Consider the following 25,537-nt stretch of genomic DNA (forward strand, 5'->3'; position numbering starts at 1 on the left):
GCGTGCGGCTTGTCCCCTCCGAGCAGGAACTCGATGCAGCCCAACTGAAGGCGGGCCGGGGGAGCCGAAAGAAGGAAAGACCCCAAAAGAAGGAAAGAGTCCGGAGCGCAGGCCGGGGGTCGCGCCATGGCGCTGCCGCGGTAGCGCCGGCACCYGCCATGGGGAACGCGGGGCGGAGCGGTGSCAACTCCCGAACCCGGCGAGGCGTGACGCGCCCTCTCCCCGCCCCCGGGCCGCGAAGGAAGCGGGGACWCGGCGGCTCGGGGCGTTGTTGCCCGTGCGGGCCGGCGGCGGGTGAGCGGGGCCGGGGCGCCGCGCGGGGCCGGCGGTTGCAGCACAGCGGTCGCGGGCGGGGTGGGGCCGGCCAGCCGCAGCACGGGCAGCCCGGCGTGCGGAGCCCGCAGAGCCCGCAGAGCCCGCAGAGCCGTGTGCCGCGGGGCCGTGCGGGACGGGAACGTGAGTCAGCACCGCAGCCTCGCCGCTGTTTTGGAGCGGGCGCTCAGCCCTCCGCCGCGGTGCTGGAGCGGCCCAGAGCAGCCGCAGCTGYGAAAAGCGCCTGAGCTCGCTCGCAGCTGTTCCGGGCCCACCTCGGCCGGGCCGTTGCTCAGCGCCGCTCGGCTCGGGCTCGGGTCCCGCCTCTGGCTGGGGTGTCAGGCTCAGGCATGCCGGTGGGCTGCTACACTGCAGCTATGGCAGCTGAAACAGTGTASGTATTGGCATGCTTTAGAGATAAAGCCACGTTTTGCAGATTTGTGAAAATACAGTAGCGTGATTCGAGTCAGAGTTGTTTATCACTTATTCTGGTGTCGTTGATAATTGAATGATAGAAACTTGTTGGATACAGGCTGCAAAACCGCAGAAGATGTGAAATGGAATATGCTGTATGGTTAAACAAAACTTACGAAATGAAATTATATGGTATGTTTTGTTTCTGTTTAGGTAATGGAGTCTCATAGCTCTGACAGCCTTCGTAAGAGTAAATCACCAGATTCTGAAAGTGAAGACGAGATTGAGTTTGTTGGAGTAAGTAAATCTTGTGCTGGAAACACTGCTTGTTGTAAAAACAACACCCTCAGTCATCCAATACACGGGAGAGGGGTCTTTGTTTATTCTGTTGATGATGGTTATATTTTGATGTAAAGCATTGCTATTCAATATAATTTTATTTGTGAATGTTTGTGGCACATAACAACTGGATCTTAAAGGTTTATGTGCCCTTTCTTGGACGGCTATAAGATGATGTCAGTTGGTCCTGTAGAGAAACTGCGATCTTGAGTATCTCAGCAGGTGAAGGGGTGATTGCAGTGATCAGTGAGGCATATGAGAAGGAGCTGTAGATAACTTTCCTGTTAATCATATTGCATAACGTTTTGCTTTATGAATAGTCTCACTAAAATTAATGGAATAAATCACTGCTCATTCTGCAAATGAGTGTGAAAATCGCTATACTAGGTTTAGAAAAGGAAGGAAATAATGGGTTAGAGGYCTTAAACAATCCTTAAACAAATTGTGAGGCACTCTGTGGTACAACACCTAGTTTAATGCTGACATGGTTTATGTGAATGTAACTTCAAGGCATGTACATCTGTTGGATATMCAAGAGAAGCAGAATTATATGCCTGTGTTCTGGCCTTAATCTGTCATCATAACCTGGATGGCAGGGTTACRTAGAATCATAGAATTGTTTAGGTTGGAAAACCTAATTTTGGATCAGAGTCCAGCCATTAACCCAGCCTTGCCAGGTCCACCACTAAACCATGTCCCTRGGAGCCACATCTAAACATCTTTTTCTTGAAGTATGACTTGAAGGTCAAGTGATTAATTGATGCCAGTAATTTTAGTAGCTGTTTTTTTTTTAACAATATTCTGAATAATAACTAGGTTTCTTCCCCATTTTGTGTGGTGTTTGATTAAAGCTGAAGTTCAACATACAGACTTTTTCTGAAGGGGTATTTTGGTGCTCAAGTATGAAGGATAGGTGGATTTTTTTTTTTGCAAAAATTTTAAGTAGTTGATTGTCTCTGAGACTTCTTAATATTTTTGTTGATTCGGGCAAAATTGATTAATGAGTTCAAAGTTCATTATATACATGAAGCATTCATGTGCATCTGTGGAGAAGGACTTGGAGTTGGTGGTGGATGAGCTGGCAGTATGTGMTTGCAGCCCAGAAATTCAGCCGTGTCCTGGGCTACACCAAAAGCAGCGTGGCCAGCAGGGCAAGGGAGGGAATCCTGCCCTACTGCTCCGCTCTGGTGAGACCCCACCTGCAGTGCTGCATCCAGCTCTGAGATCTTCAGCACAGGAAGGACAGGGAACTGTTGGAATGAGTCCAGAGGAGGGTCACCAAGATGATTAGAGGGATGGAGCACCTCTCCTGTAAGGAAAGACTAAGAAAATTGTGATTGTTCAGCCTGGAAAAGAGAAGGTTTCAGGGTGACCTAATTGCAGGCTTTCCAGTACCTTAAGGGACCATACAGAAAAGATGGAGAGGTGCTTACAAGAACGTATAGTGAGAGGACAAGGGGGAATGGCTTCCTACTGAGAGTAGGTTTAGATTAGATATTAGGAAGACATTTTTTCCTGTGAGGGTGGTGAGGCACTGGAACAGGTTGCCTGGARAAGTTGTGGATGCTTCCCCTTCCTGAAAGTGTTGTTCGAGGCCAGGCTGGATGGAGCTCTGAGCAGCCTGATCTAGTGAAAGGTGTCCTTGCCCATGGCAAGGGGGTTGGGATGAGATGATCTTTCCAACTGAAACCATTCTATGATCCTGTGATCATGATTGARTAAGTTTCATTTTCTCCAAACTGGGCAACGAACAAGGAAGCTAGTATAGCTTGGAATGTGTAATGATTGAAGGGCTGCTGCAGCACCAGGAGCAGTAACTGAAACTGAAACAAAAAAAACCAAAATTAACACTTCTGGCTACCTTTTCCTTTTTTTTTTCGTGACATTCCCTCTGTATAATATTGATCTTTTGTGGTCCCAGTGACTATTGCTTCCAAAAGAGGCTGCAGATGACTCTGCTTAAACTTTGAGCAGGATTTATACAGGGGGGGTGAGAAACTTATTGTTGTAATTGATGAATATGAGGGTAAAGGTCCTGGCCATCACCTAGTATCATCAGTATGTCTTCAGATCTTGCATTTGTGCCTCTGAGTGAAGGTGACTTTGGACTTTGCAGAAGGATTTCTAGACTGCTTGGCTAGCTTTAGATCATAATTTCCATATAATAATATGTATAACTGGAAGCTTATAGTCTTCATAAGTGAGTGGATGCCTCTTGGTTATCTGCATGTCAGAAAGACTCTGCACACAATGGTACTGTATAAATTGAATTAGAGAAACCACTGGTAGTATCCCAAACTCTGCTGATTTTGATACAAAATAAGTTTATTTTTTCTTCTTGTCAGTCAGATGTAGCTTTGATGTGAGTTTTTTATTTTCTTTGGTTTGTGTTTTCTTTGTGGTTTTGGTTTTGTTTGTTTTGCTATTTCATTCACTTGTACTAGGGTATTTGAAATCATACTATGGGACTATGCTTTTGCTCCATTAAATAAGGACTATTTGTCAGTCTCTGCTTCTGGAGATTTTCAGCTTTTATAGTTCAATTCACCCTCATTCAGGAAACTTAAAATCGTTCTTCCATAATTTTCCACATTTTCATTCTTCATTAAAACACATTTTGTCTATTTAAAATCTTTAAATTTTTGCATACCACTAGAGAAATATAATTTCATCTACAATGCAAGCTGTTACTTCTACTTTTTTTAAGATAGGATGGTCTTGCCCCCATTTGGTTTACTTGGGAAGYGTAAGGCAAGAGAAGAAATTCACAGGTGTAATGCCCTGTGAATAAGTAAACAGATAATTCAAGTTGGCACACAGTTGGCATCCAAAGCATTGGACTTAGAGTTATTTGGTGAATACACCAAATCAAGTGATTCACTGAAGCATGGTAGTTATCATTTAAGTATTTTGCTTCCTTTCCCCCTGAGTGTTAAATGTTAGATAATCAGAATGAAGTATTTGTCTCTCTGGCTTTCTGTTGCATCATGACAGGAACTGAATRAAATGGTAGTGGTATTAGGAAGCAACTTTTATTTTTGCACCCATCCCAAGTCAGCTCGGGACTCAAACTTTTGTRTTTTTTAGGTTACAAAAATCAAAACTTTTGACGTACATGTTGGTTCATATTGTTGGTCAGTTCTCAGCAGTCTTGAAAGTTGAAAATCTGMTGGGACAAAGATTTAGAACACAAAYAGTACAACWTGTGTAAATATTTTAAAAATTTGTTGTAATGTAAACTTGTTCTATGATAATAAGTATGTTTACATTTGTATATATAATCATGCTCCCATAATTACTTGTCAAATACAAGTTTGTGGTCACATACATRAAAGCTAGATTATGCTATCTCTATGCTAGTGTGTATATAATTATGCAGAAGTTTAATTGTGCTGCTTAAGTAAATCAGGTATTTGGTCTGAATGCACCTAAACCTAAAAACAACAAACAAAACATCTTGCATGATGTGTCAGTGGACAAGGTGTCTGTTAGCTAGGCCTGATTACCCAAAGATCAGGTGAAATGWGAAAGGGCAGGAAAGAGAGACCACAGTTTAGGACTTTTGGAGAAAACTTTGGGAGGCAATAAAAATGGGCTTCACAGAACTCTTTGAGAAGAAACTGTCCTTGGAGATGAATGAGGCTTCATCTTTACCAGTCAGCAGTTGAACAAACTTGATTGTATTAACAGTTAAATTGGGTATTTTGCATAGCATAGTGAAGTGACAGTTGTTGACTTCATGCTGATGCTTCTAGACAAAGCTGCGAATAGCAGCAGTGATATCATAGCTGCCTGGAGACTTAAAAACCTAGAAATTCTTCTACTCACAGAAGTAGCTGTGATTTTTGTTTGTTGCTCAGTGGCATGGCTATTGGTTTATGAGAAGAATGACTTTTCAAGATTGTTTAGCGAAGTAATTTAGAAGTGAAGCATGTTGGGGTTTTGGTTTTTTGGTTTTTTTTTTTGGTTGGATGTTTCTTTTTTGTTTTTGTTTGGGTTTTTTTTGAGGTGTTTTTATTTTTTTAAATTTCTTTTGAATGTGAAACATCTGCTGATAAGTTGTGAAGAGTGAGCATATCTTAGTGCGAGTACATCTGAATACTTTATCTCTTTCTGGGTGCCAAGTATGCCAGTATAGTCAACTAGAGAGGCCCAAGCTTTCAGGTGTTCATGGAGAGCTTGTCCATGTTGTTTCCTCTGTAACTGCAGGCTCATGTGTGGATACTATTTACTCTGCCACTCATCCCATGGGGAGTTATGAGTAGGATGTGGTCCTCAGCTTCTTAACTCTCCTATAGTGGCGGAATCCTCAGGGCTGGCACCTTTGCATTACTCTTTAGTTGAACCAGGAAATAAACAAAGTAATTAAAATTATCGTAGCTTTCAGTTTGGGGTTTGTCTTGTGTGGAAGTGAGCAGTTCACAAAAACTGCGTAGAAAAAGGCACTGAATTGGAAGGAAAAAAAAATACTTTGTATGTGCAGAAAACATTTATGCAAGTGTAATACTACTTGTGTTAAATKTATTGTTTTGATCACTTGAACTTCKAGGCTTGAAAGTAAGTTACTCTGCATTTCAGCTGTCAGTTTTGTAAGTTTTGATTAGTTGCTGAACCGTGGGAGTGAGTAAACACAAAAAAGAAAAATCTCTGCCCCTGAAAAAGGTACAGCTGTTAGGATTAGAGCTGGACATTTCAAGCATKTTATTAAACTGGTTCGATAGTCAGGTGGTCTTAGTGTGTCTTTGAACTCTTACTTGCTAACACCTGTTTAATAAAGACTTAAATTCTTAAAAGTATTGCACAGGCTGTCAGTTTCTAYAGAAGCAAATATGCAGTGGATTTTTTAAAAAAATTTATTTAGAAAGCCATGGTATCTTTATTTATTTAATTGTAACAAGTTAAGCACTCTTTTGGGGTAATTGGAGGCTGGCAGCTTGAYTCGTAGAAGCTTTTGTCATCTGTCCAAGATTTCATCCCTCTTCTCTCRTTTGAGACAGAGGACTGTTTATTCCTGGCCAGCTGAACAGCTTTACTGCCTTGAAAGGTGGAAGAATGTAAAGAATGAGATGCAGTAAGAGCAGCAGAGAGGATCCCATGCTGCTTTTCTCTCTGCTACTCCTCATGAGGCAATAGGTCTTCCTCGTCTGCCCTGCATGGTTGATTGTTAATGTATTGAAGAAACTGCCAATATATGGCAGACATGATATCTTTTATCTCTAAGGAAGACAATTTAATGCTTTTGTATGTGCGTTTTTAACACTTTTCCAGGAAGAACCTTTAAGACCTGTCCTTGAATGCATTGATCTTGTCAGCAGTGAGGATGAAGAACCTAACAGCAGTTCTTATTTTCATGTGAGTATGTTGTGATGTATTTTAGGATATCTTGGTTGAATAAAATAATTGGTCTTCCATATTTTTTCCTATCAGTTACTCTTCACAAAAGCCTTGTTAGATATATTTTTAATAAGCGGTAAATAAATAACCAACATTGAAGTATTTTGATTTTTCTACCTGCTGTTGAGTGAAAAGCAAGAATTCCACTTCACTTATTCCAGAGCCTATTTTTTTCCACCTTGAAATGGACTTGGTACTTTTATTTGTCTTTCAGTCATCTTAAGAACTGTGGAAATAAAATTCACTTTACATGCAACCTTGGAATTTGGAGTGTCCAGTTTCTATTCTGAAAACATGTTTGGTCTACTACCAGGTCTTTTCTTTCTAAAATAACCTTTTAGGAACAATTGATGGGTTGAATGACCTTATTCCAGTGACAACCAGGTCTTAGCTCAGCCTAATCCTTCATAATCCATTCTAAGCATGTATGAGTCAGAAGCAGTCTCATCAGTTTATCTATCCCCTAAGTTTATTCTGCCTGCTCTGCAAGGCCTTTGAAAGGGACATTGATAGACCCTACTAGAATTGGTTTTGGCAGCAGTGAGCATCTTTTGACTTTTGTTTTCCTGTGTTGCAGTAGAGGATGTCTGTAATAAACCTGATTGTTAAGGAAAGGTGGATCTTCTGTACATGCACAGGTTGACACTAAAGGGATGATTTCTAGAGCTGACAGTGTAAGAGGAGRAAACTACAGTATATGGCCTGTCTCTTAGGCTAGAAAAAGCTAATGCTCTGCCTCTCTGAAGATAGTAGGCAGTGTAAGAGCAACAATGATAGCAGTTCTCAGTTTTTCAGATGGACTGTATGTTGGCTTTCAAGTTAAGGGGGATTAAGTTTACTTAGAAGAATTTACTTAACTTTTCATTTGTTGGAGACTTCTAGGATGCCCAGCACAGTCATCTGCCCAGCACAATCATCCATGTTCCTCACATTGTGTTGAATTGCCTTGAATATGTGGAGGGGAGGGGTTTTTTTGGTTTGTTTTTTATCAGAAGTTACAGATGCTGGTAGAAAGGAAGTGAAAACTAGCAAGGTAGCTCATGGAACTTAGGACAGGAGTATCTTTACTGAATTACGCTGTGAAGCTTGGGCATCAGTTTTCACAGTGTTAGTGCATGTTACTTAACAATCACCAAATAAGAGTTTATTTCCAATTGTAGAGAAATACTAAGCGTAAGGATCACATTGACTATCAGAAAGAACGAGTTGCATCAACCCTGGATCGTCTGGCACGCCATGTTGAAGTAGAGAAACAGCAAAAAGAAGAGAAAAACAAAGCCTTTAAGGTATTGGTTGTGGGGTTTTTGGGTAGAATTGCATAATAATGGCCTTGTAGTCACAAGTCTTTTGTTTTCACTGCTAAGCAAATAAAAAAAATCATGATGCTTGCCTGGAACTAGCAACTAGACTTCTGCTTCTGAGGCATTGTGTGAAGCACAGCATGGACTTTGTCTCTTCAGTGGCTTTTATCTGATCAGTGTTTTAGACTTACTGCAGTTCCTAAGGGGGGGAAAATTAAATTAGTAAAAACTATTGGCAAAAACTTGTTCCATGTTGTTGATATATATATACCAGAGGAACCTTGGCATCAATTATTCTATTTTCAATTAATTGAAAAATAACAGTTTTCACAAACTACAGTGCTTCAAGCCTCGATATTTACCTGCTTTTTTCTGATCTTTTTGGAAAGCTGTCTGCCATATCAAATCTCTGTATCAGGTAGTATGGCATCAAATTTTAACATTTAAGGCATAATTTTATGGTTGAGTTTTATTAGTTGCACTTTGCAGCCATTTGAAAAGAATGCACTTTTTACTTTTATTACAAACTGGGAGATACAGTCAGTAGGCTTAATGGTAGGGCTGCTRTCAGTGGGAGCTGGACATCTTGAAGGAATGGGATTGCAAGAAGTTAATGGAATTGAACAGGGACAAATGTAAATCTAGAATTGGTGAAACATGCTGACTTCCAAGCCTCATTTTTTCAACAATGTTAATGGCTTTTAAAATCCCATAATTGTACTATAGTTACAGCTTGTTTGTTACATAGTCTGCAGCTGTAGTACAGCAGAGTAAAAGGCCAGATCAGATACAGTCTAAGGGGTAGCCTTGAAGTCTGGAGGCCTACATTCCCCTTCTGTGGCCATCTGTTTATGTTTCCACATACAGTTTTTGAACTGTAAGTTGGAGTCAGAGATAACTCTAAATTTTAAAGCAGCTTGAGAATGAAGGCTTAAAGATCCTTTTATTAAGATTAATATTATGCTCCTGGTTGACTCTTCACTCTTCATCAGGTAATGCAAACTGCAGACTTAGATTTAGGCTTCAAAGTAAAAATGCCTTCTTTTTATTTTCAGTTTCTCTCCGGCTACCTTCTCTCCGGCTACCTTCTCTCTGGCTACCTTCTCTCCAGCTACCTTCTCTTCTTTCTCTCTTCTATTACATTCCATTTTTACTGTATTAAATAGAAGTCAGTTGAGTTGTAAGGTTTTTATTCCCCTCACTTAGGTTTTTGCAATGTGTTTTTAGGAGCCCATATGTAAGTTTTGCGATACGTGTTTTATTTTGTTGTTTTTCGGGTTTTTTAAAATTTGCTAACCACGTTGTCTGGTATGTTTTTCCCCTCAGGAGAAGCTTGATTCCCAGTATGCTCATGGGTTGCAAGAGTTAGAATTTATTCGGGAACACAGTGATACAGAAGCTGCAAGGTTATGTGTGGACCAGTGGTTAAAAATGCCAGGTAAGAACAGAGAACTAAGTTTAAATGATGGTTTCTAAGTCCTGCATTGCAGAATAGAGCATGTGAAAATCATGTTGAGCTTGCAGGTCCGTTGTGCRTAACCAAATCCTACAATATTGATTTTGCTAGAGCATGTCATTTGAATGTTCTTACACACTTATTTTGATGAAAGCTATTCTTTTAATGCTTTGCTGCTTAGAAAATTTMAGATACTTAGACTAAAAACCACTAAGGCAATGTTGGTCATTTTTGTAAGCAAAGCTGCTAGAAAGAAAAAAATATTACTGTTGAACTGCTGCTTAGAAAAATGTAAGTAAGTGTAACTTCATGCTGTTTAATGAATTTAAAATGCTGCCTGGAGAACCTGGGGGAAGAGTGCAACGTGTTTGAAAAGTTACATTGCTGGGAATTGAAGAGGTGGTGAAAGAGCAGACTTACTGTAGTAGGATAAAAGGACTGAGAGTGCGTTGTTAGTTTGCTTTTAAGAATCACTGCAGTTTGATTTTGGAATGTTTTAGGGCTTGTGTGTTATTTTGTTTGTTTTCTTAAGCCTCTGTAGTTCAGCTTCTGGTTGAGTGCATTGTTTTGTAACACAGGTCTGAAACCAGGCTCTGTTAACGGTGGAAGAAGGAGTGTTTGTAAGAGGGCAGGTCAGACTCGAGTCAACAGCAGTCCCAAATGTTGTCCTGTGATGCATTGCAACAGACAGTTTGATAATGTGCATCTTCTTCTAGGTCACCTTCAAAGGTAAGGGCATATATTGCAAGAGTTSAGTGCAAGGAATAATAATAATAAAAGAATATGTTCTTGCTGAGGAAATCAGTATCAAGTCTACTTTAAACTGCCTGTACTGGCAAAACTCCATTTYGAGAGCAGATTAATACATTACAATTGATACAGATTAACTTCATGATTGTTTTTTTTTGTTGGTTTGGTTTGGTTTTTTACTTGGTGTGTGTGGTTTGTTGTCTTCATTTAGAATTGATGCCTTTCTCTTGTTGAGCATTTTTTAATATATGGAGTTTTTTGAGAAGTAAGATTTCTGTACTCCAGTTTAGTTGTATCTTCGTCCAAACCTGAACTAAACCAAAAGGCTGACTTACACAATGTGAGGGTAAGATGAAAAGCCCCTAATGTAGGGAAAGAGGGCCAGAAGCTATAGCTGTCTGTTCATATCTGATCCTTGCTAGTCAACACTCAGTGTGCCTGTGTTCAATTCCAGCAGATACTGCCTTCTAKCTACTGAATGTGTCCATGGGCAAGATGGTGAGAAGTTGAGGGGAATGTCATGGATTAACCCCCATAGGCAGCCCAGCCCCACACAGCTGCTCATTCACTCACCCCAGTGGGCTGTGGAAGAGRGAAGGGTAAAAGTGAGAACTCTGGGCTGAGGTAAAAACAGTTGAATAAGTAAAGCAAAAGCTGCACCCACAAGCAAAGCAAAATCAGGAATTGACARGCAGAGCTCTGTGACACATGACAGACACACTCCATTAGTGGAGTGATGGTATTTGTCTTCCCAACTATCTTCCCCTTCCTCCTTCACCCAGCTTTTATTGCTGAACGTGATGTCTTATGCTATGGGACCTCCCTTTGGCCAGTTGAGGTTGGCTGTCCCAGCTGTGTCTCCCAATATCTCCTTGCTGGTGGGACAGTCTGAAAAACAGAGAAGACCTTGACACTGTGCAAGCATTGCTCAACAATGACTAAAACATCCCTGTGCTAGCTTACTGTTGTTTGTAAATTCAAACACAACAACAATACAAGCWGCTACAGAAATGAATTCCGTCTCAACCAGAACCAGTACAGGTAGGTAAAAATAAATTATAAGATAGTCTGTGTAGGAAGTTCAGGCTTTTTTAGTTCTCTTAAAAGCAGTATGATTTCTCTCCAGAGTGGCAATTTTAACAGGTAAGCTGCAGGGAGAAGCAGTACAGGATACTTCAATTGATACGGTTCATGATAAGGGAAGTAAGGAATTTTTACAGCTTAGGTTGGTTTTTTTGTCTGGCAGCTTCAAAGGACAGAATTTTCCTATTAAAGAAAAGTCCTTTGACTATTTAGGGGGTACTAGTTTGCTAATTATTTCTTCTTCTCCAGGTTTGATCATTCACCTTGTGATCCAACAGTTACATTACATGGACCCCCACATAATGCTGTTGCCTGTGTGATATGCTGTGAAAGGTTTTCTACTTCTCAGCAGTACAATGATCATCTTTTATCTAAGGCAAGATCATAAGAATAAGTAACTCACCAGACAGAATGTAGTGGAGGGTATAAGACTTTCAATTATGCATTGATTTTTTTTTTTAACCCTCTTTCCCTCCTCTCTCTTTTTCTCTTCAAGATGGTTTTTCTTACTCTGCTGTGTTCCAGTGTAGCCTGACCAGTGTTCCCTTTAGATCTGACCATTAGGTTTTTACTTTTTGGCATACTTTCAAGAGGACTGTAGTTCTGTCTTGAGCCTCTTGTCCGTCTGTTGGTGCTGTTGATAGGTATTCCCTTTTCTTCATTTCCTAGTCTATTAAAGTCAAAGGCAGGAAGTTAGGGTGAAATAAGTGACAGCAAAGAGAAGCACCAGAAAGGATGGGGATTTTATTTAAGCAGTCTGGTGTTGAATTGGATAATGGATAGCATTTTCAAAGTTGGATGTTTTAATAACAAATGTTCTCACCTAGATTCCGGAAGATGCGTTAAATCTGGGGAAGTTTTAGACATCTGAAAATCAGGTTTAATTTTTCTTGTAGTCATAACTCTTGATACATAGTCATATCTGACAAGCTTGAAAGATTGCATTGTAGTTTGTCCCTGCTCTTTTTCTACTGTTTCAAAGTTGTGTGCCACTGATGTGTCCATGGACATTAGCAGGAGTAGCAGCCGAGGTAGGGGAAAGGGAGTGAATGTCTCTCRCAGAAGACAAGAAGATGGGGATTCCTTTGATGTGTAAGGATGGGGAGATAATCCTAGTCAGAGCTTTAAGCATATAATGAAGATTCTTGGAGTGATGTAGAAAGAAGTAAGCAAAAATATCAAGAAGCAGAACTAAAGGATTTTTGCCCTGAAGGCAGAGCTCTGAAGTTTATGTGGAAGACAAAGTGAAAGGTGCTGACTTCTACAAAAGTTACAGACCTTTCAGGGTACTCTGAGGAGCAGCATTTTGGGGAGTTAGATGTTAGCAAGATTAGGGAAGAGTTGACATGAAGTAAAACAGCAGCTTTGTTGACAGAAGGAGCTTTTTCTGAGAGCCTGGGTAAAGGGAATGACTAAGAATTGCTGGAGCCTATAGTTCCTGGGAAGGTGCTTGCTCGAAGTGGTGCAAGAAGGGGATGGAGAAGTTGATGGTGTAGTAAGGGTGTATGAGTAGCTGGGTTTGATAATGGTACTTTGGCCAGTTCCTTTTGTCTTGTGAGGAAGTTCAGAGCAGTAGGCTGTAGGTAAACATAGATGTGGTAGCTGAAAACMTAGAAGTTAAAATACTACCACAGAAGTGAGCGAGGAATGGGAGGACATGAGAACTGGTTTCTTGACTTGATTTTTTTTTAAAATAAATAATTTTCTCTTCCAGCTAAAAGAAAATGATGGGCATAAGGAAGGTATTCCTCCACAGCATATTCCRTGTTTCGCATGCCCAAACTGCTTCCTCCTTTTCACCAAAAGAGAAGAGTGTTTGCAGCATATGTCACAAAAGAACCACTTCCTCCAGGTTTCTGAACCGAATGGTATGTTGTTATTAAGTGTTGCTGCTTTTTAATTTTTCTGGGGATTCATCCTTAAGATATGAAGTGATTTATATTTTTCTGCTTCCTAAAAAGGCTTAAGGTTTTAAAATTTGTTAGTAGTCAATTCTTACTTTTCTTGCAAGGTCTTAAATGTGATGTTTGAAATTCATATTTTTGTGTAGAAATTATTCCTCTATCACACTTGCTGTAATGAGATGCTATTGAGTGTCATATAAGCTTCTCATCCTCCAGTGACTCTGTGCAACTACTTTCCTGAATAAGTTTACATTTAACGTGTTGATAGTGACTCAGACCAGAACACATGAGTTTCTTTTTCAGTTCCAGTCAGAGTGGCTGTTCAGTTCTTTCCTCTTACTCTGCTGTCTGTAGTCTGYTTGGAGGCTGTTTTTCTTGTCAGTGTCTTTGGCATTCCTGATGGCAAAGACCTGTGAAAATKTCTTCTCCATATAATTGCAAATTTAGAGTGTTTAGTTGGAGCAGTGCTGCCAGTCTGATGGCTTGCACGGACTACATGGCTTCTGAAGGCTGAAATACTGGTTATGTTGTGAGCTGGCAACATCCTGAACAGTGCTTAACAGAGTCCAGAGGAAAAATCTGATTATGGTCTTGCTAACGGGGTAATGCCCAACATAGCTGTACTGACTTTTTATTTCTGACATATGCAATAGGCATTAAATAATTTACTTCAATGTTAGCTAAACCGTTAAATGGCCATATTTTAGGCATTGCAGCTCTCTGAACAAGCCTATGTGGCCAAAAGGATTGGTATAGTTATTTCTTCATGAGTGTATCTTCGACTTGTGCCCTCCCCCAGAATGGCTACAGGAAATGTATGGAAAAGGCAGGCTGGGAAAGAATCTCCCTGCAGGTGGAGTCAGTACTGCTGCCCKCATGGTAGTGACAATCAGCTGCACTGTTATACTTTCCTTATGCATTGTCACTCTAATGTACTTTTATTCTCAAATAGGTTATTAATTCTGAATGTGATGACTGCAGATYCTTTTAAATTCAGGTCATAGGGTTTAAAGAAAGATTGCTGGTGAGCTATTGCTTTGAAAAGATTAAAAGCACAAGGTAATGTTTGCTTTAGAGATAGAGAGCGCTTAGCTCAGAACAAAAATTGAGTGCTCCATTTTTTTCTTTGTGTTAGTTGGTCTTCATGATTAATAATTATCAACATGGTCTGAGATCTGCCAGTGAAGTTGAAGTTAGCTGAAAGGCATAACCTCAAGTTACTGTCTGCTGATCATCACATCTTACTAAATAGAAAAATCAAAGAGAATTTGCCTGCTAAGGTGCAGAATATGAACAATATAGAACCCATAAACCATTTCCCATTCTCTTTTCAATTGAATTTTCTTATTCTGCTGGTACATGAAGTTACATGTGGAGTATATACTCAGAACAACAGAAAGTCCTGCATCTAAAAATATAACAATTAACATTAAGGATGGGAAAAAGAGAAATAGATGGCCAGAGTACGTGGGAACATGTTAAATAAATTGCATACTTCTGTTGTTTAAAATACTCTGTGGCTTAAAACAAAATTATATGTGGTAAGAGTAGACAGCTGGTAATATGTGGAGGGGAAGAAAGTTAGTAAGAACCTTCCTACAAGAGATACTGACCTGATATTGTAGAACAAGGAAAAGAGGAAAGGAAAAGGGAGGAAATTCAGTAACCAAGTATGAAAAAGCAAGATTCAAATAGATTCAGATATCAGATAGTTACAGGAGTTTAAAAAATTCAGGTTTTAGTTACGGCTTCCATTGCACAGTTAGCTGTTGCTCAGCTGACAATTGTTAACTTGCTCTCTGAACCCTGTGACAAACAAGTAACAGTAGTAATTATGTCATCAGAGAGCTGAAATTCTATCCAAAAACTCTAATGTGTGGTTACACTTTCTACCATTCCATTTTATAGATGCAGTGAAGTCTGGCYATCCGCTACCTTTTCCATCCTTTGCAAAGAACCTCTTGATATCKCTGTGCAAAGAGGTCCCCTTCCAAGTGAAATGTATGTCCTGCTTCAAGATACTGCGCTCACATATGGAATTGACGGCTCATTTCAGGTTTGTGAAGGGCAGTTGTCTGTAAAATGTGAACATCCATAGATCAGTGACAGATATACAGAAGTGCTTTTAGTGATACTAGGTGGATTCCAGGGCAGCTAGGACCATCYGAGTGTTGACTTCCTGAGTAAGCAATCAAAAGCCTGCCCCCTTGACTTTACCCCACACTGCAGAAAGCTCATCAGTGTCAGGATCTCTTTTATATTTTCTGTAACAGAATAACAAAACTTGGTCTCTATTCCACCCTTTCTAAGCTGACAGCACTTGATTTTGAARTTGTACAATCTACAATATAAACATGAATCTAAGTGTTAGCTTTGGAAATTAGCACCTAATTCTCTTCAGAGACTAGATACACATTGCATGGTTTTTGTTGGCAAGCTAGTAGGTGAGCTAAAGTGTATAAAGGTAAAGAGGGCATACTCTGTTTCCATGCACAAATYGCTACAGCTACTAGGTAATATTTCAAGTACATCTGAAAGTTTAAAAATGTTTCAGGTTGTGATATAACCTCTTTATGTTTTTAATACATTCTAGAACACGTTGTCATAATTCTGGGCCTATGGCACTGTCAAAGAAAAGCATCTCCCAAGTKGCAGAGATATTTAAAACAAAAGGTCACTGTGAGAACTGTGATAAACTGTTTGCTGATAAGAATCAGATGACCCAACATAAACAAACGACTCAACATAGCATTAGAGTTTTTACTACACTGGAAGAGTCCGTCTTCATGTTCTGCCATGTCAATGGAAAACATAAAAATCAGTCTMATTTGTGCCACGTTGTGGATCGGTCAAGACCTCTGCTTAAAAGACATTTGAGTCCAAGCGAGTCCACCAGTGAAATGAGTCCTTCAAAACGCAAGAGTGATTTAAAAGATAAAACTGAAGATGAAATAGCAAACCAAAGTCATGGTAGTGGTTGCAAAGTAAAAGCCTGGTTTTGTGAATGCCTTCAAAAGTTTTTTACAGAAGAGTCAGTAGAAAAGCACATTTTATCAGCAAATAGGATCTGTCACAAGTGTGCTGTGTGTGGAAAGCTGGCTGAGAATTCAAGCATTATCCGCTTGCATATGAGTCGATTCCATGGAGGAGCACACTTGACTAATTTTCTTCTCTGGTGCAGAGCATGCTCTGTAGATCTTAGAGAAGAGGATATTATGARACACATAACTGAATTTCATGGTGGACATAGTTACTACTATGAGCAAGAAGCTGTAGCAGATGAACCTTTGCCATCCATTTCCAATGAAGTGAACATTTCTGAAGGTGAAGATAAAGACTGCATTTCCAGCTCTGTGGAACTCTCCTCTGAAAATGGTCCTGTTGTGGGGAAATGGCAGTGCCGCATTTGTGAGGAGATGTTTGAGTCTGAAGAGAGTGTTAAACAACATTGCATGTCCTTAGAAAGCCACGCATTTCACAGRTACTCATGTAGCTTATGTAGAAATCATTTTCGGAAAGTGGGAACGTTACAGCGGCACTTCCAAGAGCATCATAATCAGGAGGTACGGACTGAATATTTCTGTGGCCTTTGTGGTAATCTCTTCTTCAACACAGAGGAAGAATTTCTAACCCATTACAAGGCGATTCATAGCATAGAYTATACATTTGTGCCTGAGCATTTGGAACAATCAATAAAAAAAGATGAGGACTTCCTCCCAGTCGAACAAGGAGACCGTTTAACCTGTGGCTGCTGGACAACTTACGTCTCCAAAATTAACAGGAGGAACGATTATGAGAATTGTCAGAAAGCCATGCTGCAAAAAGGTAACTTATGGTTTCGATGTTGCTTGTGTTCTGCAACGGCACAGAATCTTGCTGATTTGAACAGTCATCTCAAGAGTCACACATCAGTGAAACATAAGGAACAGATGTATGTTGTTAGATGTGCTGCATGCAACAAAAACTTTGATGATCTTCACAGCGCACATCAGCATTATCACGTGAAACACTGCTTCTTGCAGAAACCCGATCTATCAAATCTTGCACCAGAATCAGAAGACACAGTATTCAAGTTTGCAGCAAGTGGGGCTTGTGTGGTCAAAAAACCTCACAGGCAACGACCTCAAGCATCTCCATCCAAAACTCAGGGCAGACCACAGTTATCTCCTCTACGGGGCCCAATAGAGGGAAAGAAAATAAAAAATGAGGACTCAGAACACTCTGAAGAAATTAGTGAGAGTATGTAGAAAATTTCTTTCAACATCAGAAAAATATTGCTGTCCTAAACACTATTTCATTGTCAGTACATGTCACATACCATTTGGTTATATCCAGGCTATAAATGATCTCAGAATTTATACTTGTTATTTCTCAAATACCGCATTCTCAGTATTTGAATTTCCAAAACTCAAGAACTCCACAATTTATTGTTATACGCTGTATATATGAAGTCTTGGGGAAAAAAAAAAAAACCAGAAAGGCAAGTGTAAGAATTCTGAGACTTGAAACATTTAATTTTCTAATTAGTTTGGAGTGTAATTTGGTGTTGAAAAGAAGAGGACCATCAAGGATACCCCAATTAGAAATCTAATGCCTAGAAATGTAAAAGTGATCTGTTACGCACATTCAAAAGAAACTTGCCTTCATTTATGTACAGGTTCATATAAATATATATGAACCTGTTAGTGCTTTCTGTGTGGGCAGTCCTGTTATATCATCATCATTTCAGCTTTCTTAGTTTTCCAAAAAGCAGTTTCAGATGAGAATTTATATTCCCAGTATGTATTGTTTTTTTCCCTAGAGCATGCAATTTTTTCAAGTTTGTTATTGCTTCTAAGAATGACATCAAGAATGCTGAAGATGTGCCTTGTGTTCAGAAATTGGAAGTGTTTCATAATTACTAGCAGTGTTACAACATTTTTGATTAAGAGATTGACATTTATGTCAGATGTAGAGCAAAAAGGGCACATCTAAACATTGTATATGCTTTTATGCATGCAAGCAATTGAATGGCATAGAGACTTGCCATAGTTGGGGATGCACAGCTGAAATTAAATGAGTCATTAAAATGTCTTGGGGCAGGACAACAGCTTTCTGTGCTTGCCACAAAACTTACCAGGTCTATACCATCATATAGCCAGATTCTATTCTTTTCTCTAATTTGTGCATTATTGAATGCTAATTCAGTTGATTTTAAAATCTATGCAATCACCAAATGATAATCATGTTTTGTAGCTTTTTTTGTAAGTTTTCACTTGTATATATGAATACATGAATTTTCAAAAGCATGTTGGTTGACCAGAAAGTCAGATGAATTTTAAATGTGTCCTTTTTTCCCACTGAAGATGGTGAACTTCCTGATCTTGACTACCTGAGTACCATGACTCACATTGTGTTGGTGGATCTGGACAACTGGGGAAGCTTTTTTACACAGCTGCCAGCTAATCTGAACCAAGGGACTTTTATCTGGGGTTTTCAAGGTAAAAAGTATTTGAAGGAAATTAAAAGATAAAATTAAGAAATCTACAGATATGCTTGAGCAGAGATTTCCTTGAATCTAAGAAAATGAAGAACAGGAGCAAGTAGCTACTAGGGCCTCTGAAGTCACAGTGTCACAGGCACCATTTTATCGAAATGTTCTTGAACTTTTCAAACTCAGTCTAAACTTCCACTGCTCTTACTATTCCTTGTAGAATATTGTTTCAGAATTGCAGAACTGTTTAGGAGTCTTTCTGGCTTCCCTCATGAACTTACTTATGATGTATTCTATTTTCATAATTATCAGGACAGCCATAATACTCAGAGATTACTTTAACTCCTGAGTCCTTCTCATAAGACTAGAAATTTTTGGTTTGGTTTGCTTATTTAGTTCCAGAAGACATGATTTTGCATTCTTAGACTTTTAATGTTGTTCTGTCTCTGGCTTGTTCTTTAAAGGGTGGCYTTGGTCATCCTGTACAACAATGTCACAACTAGAAGATACCAGTGACTGATGGAACTTGCATTTCATGAGTTTCATAGAATAAGAGAATGGTCTGGGTCGAAAGGGACCCTAAAATTATACTGTTTTGCAGTCTGCCAGTAGCATCCCTTTAACTTGATACTTCTGCTTATCTGACTCTTTTTGAACCCACATCTTGTCCACCTCATGCTTTTTCTACAGGTTTTCTCTGTATCTGCTTTTATAATTATTTTGTCTGTGGTACATTGATTTCTTCAGTAAAGTGTAGATAAGGGATAGTTTCAAAATATTTATGGCCTGAAACATAGGCATTATTTTACCACTTTTGTAGGAAGTGTCAAGTGTGTTTTATACTTAGTAAACACGATTGCACAGCACTTCTTTCCTAAATGTTTTTTATTATCTCTTCACATGGAAGATAATCAAGAATATTCTGAAAGCTGAGAGTTGTCGTGCTTCTCATGTTGGACAGAAAGGCCTCTTGATGGCTTACTTTTGGCCTCTTGATGGTTACTTTTTTTCCTTCTTAGAAACATGTTTTCCAGTATCTGATGAAGGCAGAGCAAGTATGGCTATTAATGTATAGCGTTAGATACAGTCATCTGTGCTCCTGGACSTGTAATCTTGTTAGGAGTTTTGGGAAGAAATCCTCTCATCTTCCCTTAACCTTAAAATAGGTTATTCTCCTGAGTTTTGTGTTCTACTTCAGCATTACTTCTGTATCACTACCTATATTGTCATTACCTTTGGCCTTTCTGTAACATTCCTGTGCACATGCAAGCCACAGAAAATACTCCTTTTGAGCTTTTAAATCACAGAATGTTAAGGGATTTGAATGGACCTGAGAGATCATCTTGTTCTGACCCCTTCTGCCGTGGGCAGGGGCACCTCCCACTAGACCGGGTTGTTCGAGGCCTTATCCAGCCTGGCTTTTAACCCTGCCAGGGTTGAGGCATCCAGAACTTCCTTGAGCAATCTGTTCCAGGGTCTAACCACCCTCACAGTAAAAACTCCCTTTCTAACATTTAACCTAAGCATCTTCTAATAGCTAACCTAAATTTCTTCTCTTTCAGTTTGTATCCATTACTTCCTGTCCTGTCCTCCTGTCGTAACTGACAAAGTCCCTCTCTGGTTCCCTGTAGGCCCCGTGAGATATTTGAAAGTTGCTCCACACAGCCTTTTCTTCTCCAGGCTGAGCAGCCCCAACTTTCTCAGCCTGTCTTCATAGGGCAGGTGCTCTTACCAACTTCCTGACCCTCCTCTGGACTTGCTGCAACAGTTCCATGTTACTCTTATGTTTAGGACCCCAGAACTGAATGCAGTAGTCCAGGTTGGGTCTCACGAGATAAACAATGAAAGATAACTCACATTTCGTTATACCTAATGGTCCTAGATTTCTGTTTCATCTGTGCTGCCTGGCTGCTTCATTTATGTACATTGACTTTACTGTATGGCGGAACAACATGTCATTTGTTCTTACTATCCTTTGTGGGGCTTTGCCCAGCTTGAACGTCTGGGCAGATTTCATTTTACCTCTGCACTCCTTGAATACTGTTGTGATTTGGGGTTTGGTTGTAGTTTTTAATTGCTGAAGGCTTGTTTATTTCTACACTTATTCAACCTACTTAGCCTTGGAAAAGCTGTTTCTACTATGAAACTTTTAGGAAACTAACTGGAAGAAATACCAGGCTATTTTGTCTGGATTTTATAAAGAATTAGTTAGGAATAATTTTCCCCATGTGAATTTAGACACCGATTTTCAGTCATACTTCGTTATTCCATCTAATTTACTTGAAATTAGTTTGTCATTAGTTGACTTTAGCTTGTTTGCTATGACAAGGTCTTCTGTGCTATTGCTGTTTTCCAAGGTTAAAATGTGGTTTTGATTCATTAAGGAAAAAATTGGTTGAACCTAGAGATGTCTGAGCTGTACTGTCAGAAGTTTCTCTTCTCTAACTTAAGAAAAAATAATCATAACACAGTCATAATTTACTAGTCTGTGGTTAAGAACTTTACTAATACAATATCCTTACCTTTGTGGTACCTTTGTGCTAGTTAAGACTGTGCCCAGAGATGTTCCAAACACAGGTGCCTGATAGCACAGCACAGTCCATGTCAGCACTCAATTCCTTACTTCCAAACAGGTTTGCTGTGTGCAGCCTGCCTTGTGGGAATGTCACCTGAAGCATGTGAATTAAAAAAACCATGCTAAAGAGTTACTTGTGAATAAAATGAGCCATATTCATATTAGAGAAAAATTTACCAGTTTATTAGTGTAAACTCTACTGGTTTTGAGTTTGGGGCAAGTCTCCCAGGAACATCTGGGTCTATGGTTGGAGATACCCTCTCATAATAATGTTTTGCATAGTTACTTGAGGCATGCTATTCTTGTTTGTTTAAACTGCAAAAATATAACACCATTTTTTTCATGTATTTCCAAAAACATTTCTGAATTTTTAATTATTATTTTTATATTATGTATCTGCATTATTTCTATTATTCATGTTTCTAGTATAGCCCTAGCTTTGCTTTGAGTTCCTCCATTGTATTGTCTGGACTCTGTATTGTTTGTCTTCAGACACTCAATTGTCTTTCATCCATTTGTGGGCTAGCAAACTGAATAAACATAGGTCTGTCATTGTTTTCAGCTGCCCTGATCAAATGCTTGTGTAGTGCATTTATGCAGCCAAAAAACAAGGCTGGTGATTACAAGTCTTTCCCAAATATCAGTGACTGAGGCCTGTCACAGCAGATGAGAGAAACCTGCAAATAGCAGTTTTTTTCTCATGGACAGATACCACTAAATCATTTCTGTGTACACTCTTAATAAATCTTTATCTTTGCGATCATTTTTGATATCTTCTTACCATAAGGCTGAAAAGGTGGGAGAAAATAGGAGAAGTCTACTGAGGAAACCTTTTCTTTGTCAGACTGAGGTGGACATGGTGGCATAAATCATCCTATGCAGCCTGTTAACTTGAGCCTTGGTTTCCCATATCCTCATGTGAAGTGCCATCAATGACTGCTTTCATTTTCCATTCAAAATCCTGTTTTACATCTAGTCACTTTATCATCTAGCAGATAAAGCAACATTTTTTCCTCCATGTTGCAGACCTATTATTTCTTAGCCATTGGAATGTTATGAAAATCTTAATCACTCTGGTCAAATTGTTCTTCCTTTTCTTGCCTTTTTGTGGTGTCATATCTGTTTTTATTGTGCAAGCTCTTCACGTTTTCCCTCTCTTCTTGAGTGACTTCCTGCTTCTTTCCTTTTCATTGCAACTTGTTTCAGTCTTATACTGCTTTTGTCTGTAGCAGGCACTTTGCTCACCTCATCTTTATTCAGCTATTTTCTCAGCCAGTAACTACATGTTTAAGGTACTGTTTAGAAAATTCCTGCCCTTTTTTCTAGTTATAGCCTCATTTTGCTTATCACTGACTGCATCCAAAGATTTGTCAGGACTTTAGCGTTTGTTTCAGCTGTTGCTCCAGTTCTTGAATCCTCTTTTTAATGAGTTCTGATGTGTGATGTGTCAGGCAGTTACAGTGCATTTTGACTCTGTAACTCCTGTAGTACCAGTTTCCCTAAGAGAAACATTACGGCTACTTGTACTATGTTTCCAGAGCTCTTATGATTCTGCACATTGACCATAACTGTGCTTCAAAGTGGAGAAAAAGACATCCTTGTGTCTAAAAGCACACAATATCTAGAAGATACGTTTTTCAGGATTTGTAGAAAAAAAATCTTACTAAATCGAATGAGTAGTATCAGGCTAGCTACTTTTTTCTTTTTCTCTTGCTAAAAAACAAGAGGGTTGGTGGGATTTTGGTAACATGTTTTTCTTAGCTTTCACTTTGGCCAAAATAAATTCTGTCTTTAAAGAGAATGTTGTATTTGCTTTTGCCTTCTTGAATTCTTATTTCAGAGAGTCATTTCTGCCCAAACCTATGGTTTGGTTGTTTTTCATGTTTGGTTTTTATTATTACTAATGTTATGTTTTTTTCATCGTTTAGGAGGATACAGCAACTGGAAGCCTCCAGTGCATTGCAAAATTTACAACTATCTTAACAGAATTGGATGTTTTTTTCTTCATCCACGTTGCAGTACCAGAAGAGAAGCAGCAGACTTTGCTCTCTGTGTTCATGTAAGTTAGAGCACACTTGCTTTATTGTTGTGTCCTGTACCCAGGATATTGTTGTGTCCTGTACCCAGGATATTGATGTTAGGTGCCAATTGGAGATGACGTTCTTAGATTCTTTTCATGAGACTTCTGTGTTCACTGTAAGGAATGATAAACCTGGATTGGTTGGAGACAGATAGCCAAGAAGTGATTTAAAAATTAGCCCAAACAGCACAACAGTCTTTTGGAGAGGGGGAAGAGAGCTGGTTAGGAAATGATGATAAAAAAGCCTATACTTCTTACAGTTTCTCTATTAGAGTGAAATGTGACTTCATCTCTCTTCAAGGAGCCCAAATGTCAAGCCATCTTTACAATGGAATTGAATGGTTTCACAGGTTTCACATCTCTCTTCAAGGAGCCCAAATGTCAAGCCATCTTGACAATGGAGTTGAATGGTTTCACAGGTTTCACAGACCCTGCTGAGCTGACAGAGCAGTGCCTTTATTCAATAGACCTTGAGCTTTGGCAGGGTTGGGGATGTGCAGGTGAAGAATGGGAATCTGGGATGCCATGGGGACTCACGTTCCTAAAGTAGAATCATAGTATTGTTAAGGTTGGAAAAGACCTTTAAGACCAGCAGGTCCATCCATCAACCCAGCAGTACCACCATCATTAAGCCATGTCCTTGAGTGCCATATCCACGTGATTTTTGAACACCTGATGTGGATGGTGACTCCACTGGTTCCCTGGGCAGCCAGTTCCAATGCTTGGCAGCCCTTTCAGTGAAAATGTAAACCTTCTCTGGTGCAGCTTGAGGCCATATAGTGCTTTATCAGTTAGATATAATTACTGTCTATAAAGCACATTTTGCAGCAGTGGTTGTATGATTTATGACGCCTTTTATGTTACTCTTTAAATGTTCTGCACAAAAGACTTGCTTTATGTCAAGACACTTCTAAAATGCTGCTTTTTAGGAATTTGTCCCATACCCCATTTGTATTGTTCTGGTAGCCATTACCTGTATCGATTGTACCTAGAGAAGAAATGAGCATCAAAATTTTGAAATAGTGCTTTTCACAGTGATGTAACATGGCTTGGCTCATAAAAGCAGGAATGAATTGCTGTAGAAAACTTTCCAGTGAAGACTTGTCTTGCATAAAGCTAGCCAAATGCCATGAAGTAAAAACATGATCTCTGTTCAGTGCTTGTCATTTGTTTCCCTGTAGGCTGGTCGTCTGGATGAGCACCTGCCCAAGCAAATTCCTTTCACTGTACTTTCTGGAGACAAAAGCTTCCTGGAGCTGGAAAACCAATTTAAAATGACTCAGCGGTCAGCTTGCATCCTGAATCCTCACCAGATTGAAGGAGACATGATGTGTGCCTTGCTAAACAGCATTTCAGATACCACAAAAGGTAGAAAGTAAACATTAAACACAAATTTTCCAGTAACTGATAGTTCTTTCCAATAAAAAAAAAAACAGAAAACCTACACTGGTAACATAAGCTGTTGCTTGGTGCTTCTTGTATTGTGGTGGTATTTCAGCGAATAGTAGATCAGCAAATCATTATACTTGAGGCATGTTTTGAAAACACAAATTAAGCATTTTTATCATTATAACAAACTCTGTCATCCCTGTAGTCTTTATTATAGCAGGAGACAAAAATTACATTTCAGTCTGAAAACTCCATTCTGGTTAAAGCTGTTTAAAGCATTCTTGTTTGCATATTAATCAGTTTGTACTCTAATCTTTTTGTCTCAATTTATGCTGTGTCTGAAACAAATGTGACCCTGCTAAAGCATCATTATTTCTCAAAATATTTCTGCCTTTTTTAACTCTGACCTCCTGGCTACTTGGTATCATTTGGTAATTGTCTTCATTGGCACATGACTCACACATCCATTTGGTGAAAAAATCTCAGTGGAAGTTTTTAAGACCTCTCAAGTGCCAGATGTTAAAATGATCACATTGGTTTTATATAGGATAAGCGAACAGCATTGAGCCAGCTCGTTTTCATGCAAAGAGTACCAGAGCTGAGATGAGTTTTAACACTTGTCAGTATTTTAAAGTATTTTCATGTTTTCCTAGAAGACCTGGCATTTCTCTGTAGAGATGTTTTTGCTTTTCCTGGTTTCTTGTTGCGGTTTTGGAATGTTGTAAGTTCAGGGCATATTACAGAAAGCTGTTTCTGAACTAGGCCTAAACTGTCTCTTGAAAAAATACACTGCTAGTCTTGATACAGGTTTATGAGAACGATCAAATGGCACTGCTGTTCCACCAAGAAAATTAAAGTGAAGTGCTAGCTCTGAATGGTGAATTGGCACTGATTTATTAAATAGGAAAGAAAAGATAATAAAGTAGTTTTCCAAAAAGGATAATTTGTGGTGAGCTGGMCTTTATTAAAATACTTTTAATACARAAGAGGTGCTTATAGAGTTTTCTGRCCACCTSAGGCATTTGCTGATCTAGATTTTTCAGATGGATTATGGAGATATTCCCAGC

At 39.3% G+C, this 25,537-nt stretch overlaps 1 protein-coding gene across 2 annotated transcripts; it reads left to right on the forward strand.

The window, feature by feature from the left end:
- ZNF451 (zinc finger protein 451) lies at window positions 1-24,987 on the forward strand. Of its 2 annotated transcripts, none has more exons than XM_057372227.1 (13): window positions 1-294; window positions 940-1,023; window positions 6,334-6,417; window positions 7,620-7,745; window positions 9,087-9,198; window positions 9,795-9,945; window positions 11,299-11,425; window positions 12,764-12,917; window positions 14,862-15,009; window positions 15,547-17,192; window positions 18,299-18,433; window positions 22,930-23,060; window positions 24,263-24,987. In XM_057372227.1, exons 2-13 carry the CDS (start codon window positions 943-945, stop codon window positions 24,458-24,460), a joined length of 3,093 nt encoding a protein of 1,030 aa, XP_057228210.1. In that variant the 5' UTR covers window positions 1-294; window positions 940-942; the 3' UTR covers window positions 24,461-24,987. The 2 variants fall into 2 exon arrangements, with proteins under 2 accessions (XP_057228210.1, XP_057228211.1); XM_057372228.1 differs by having other exon boundaries at window positions 15,547-16,778.
- The last annotated feature ends 550 nt before the right edge of the window (window positions 24,988-25,537 follow it).

The sequence above is a fragment of the Malurus melanocephalus genome, unplaced genomic scaffold (assembly GCF_030028575.1).
Source record: "Malurus melanocephalus ecotype Western Australia unplaced genomic scaffold, MMel_1.1 scaffold_166, whole genome shotgun sequence".
NCBI classification, from domain to species: domain Eukaryota; kingdom Metazoa; phylum Chordata; class Aves; order Passeriformes; family Maluridae; genus Malurus; species Malurus melanocephalus.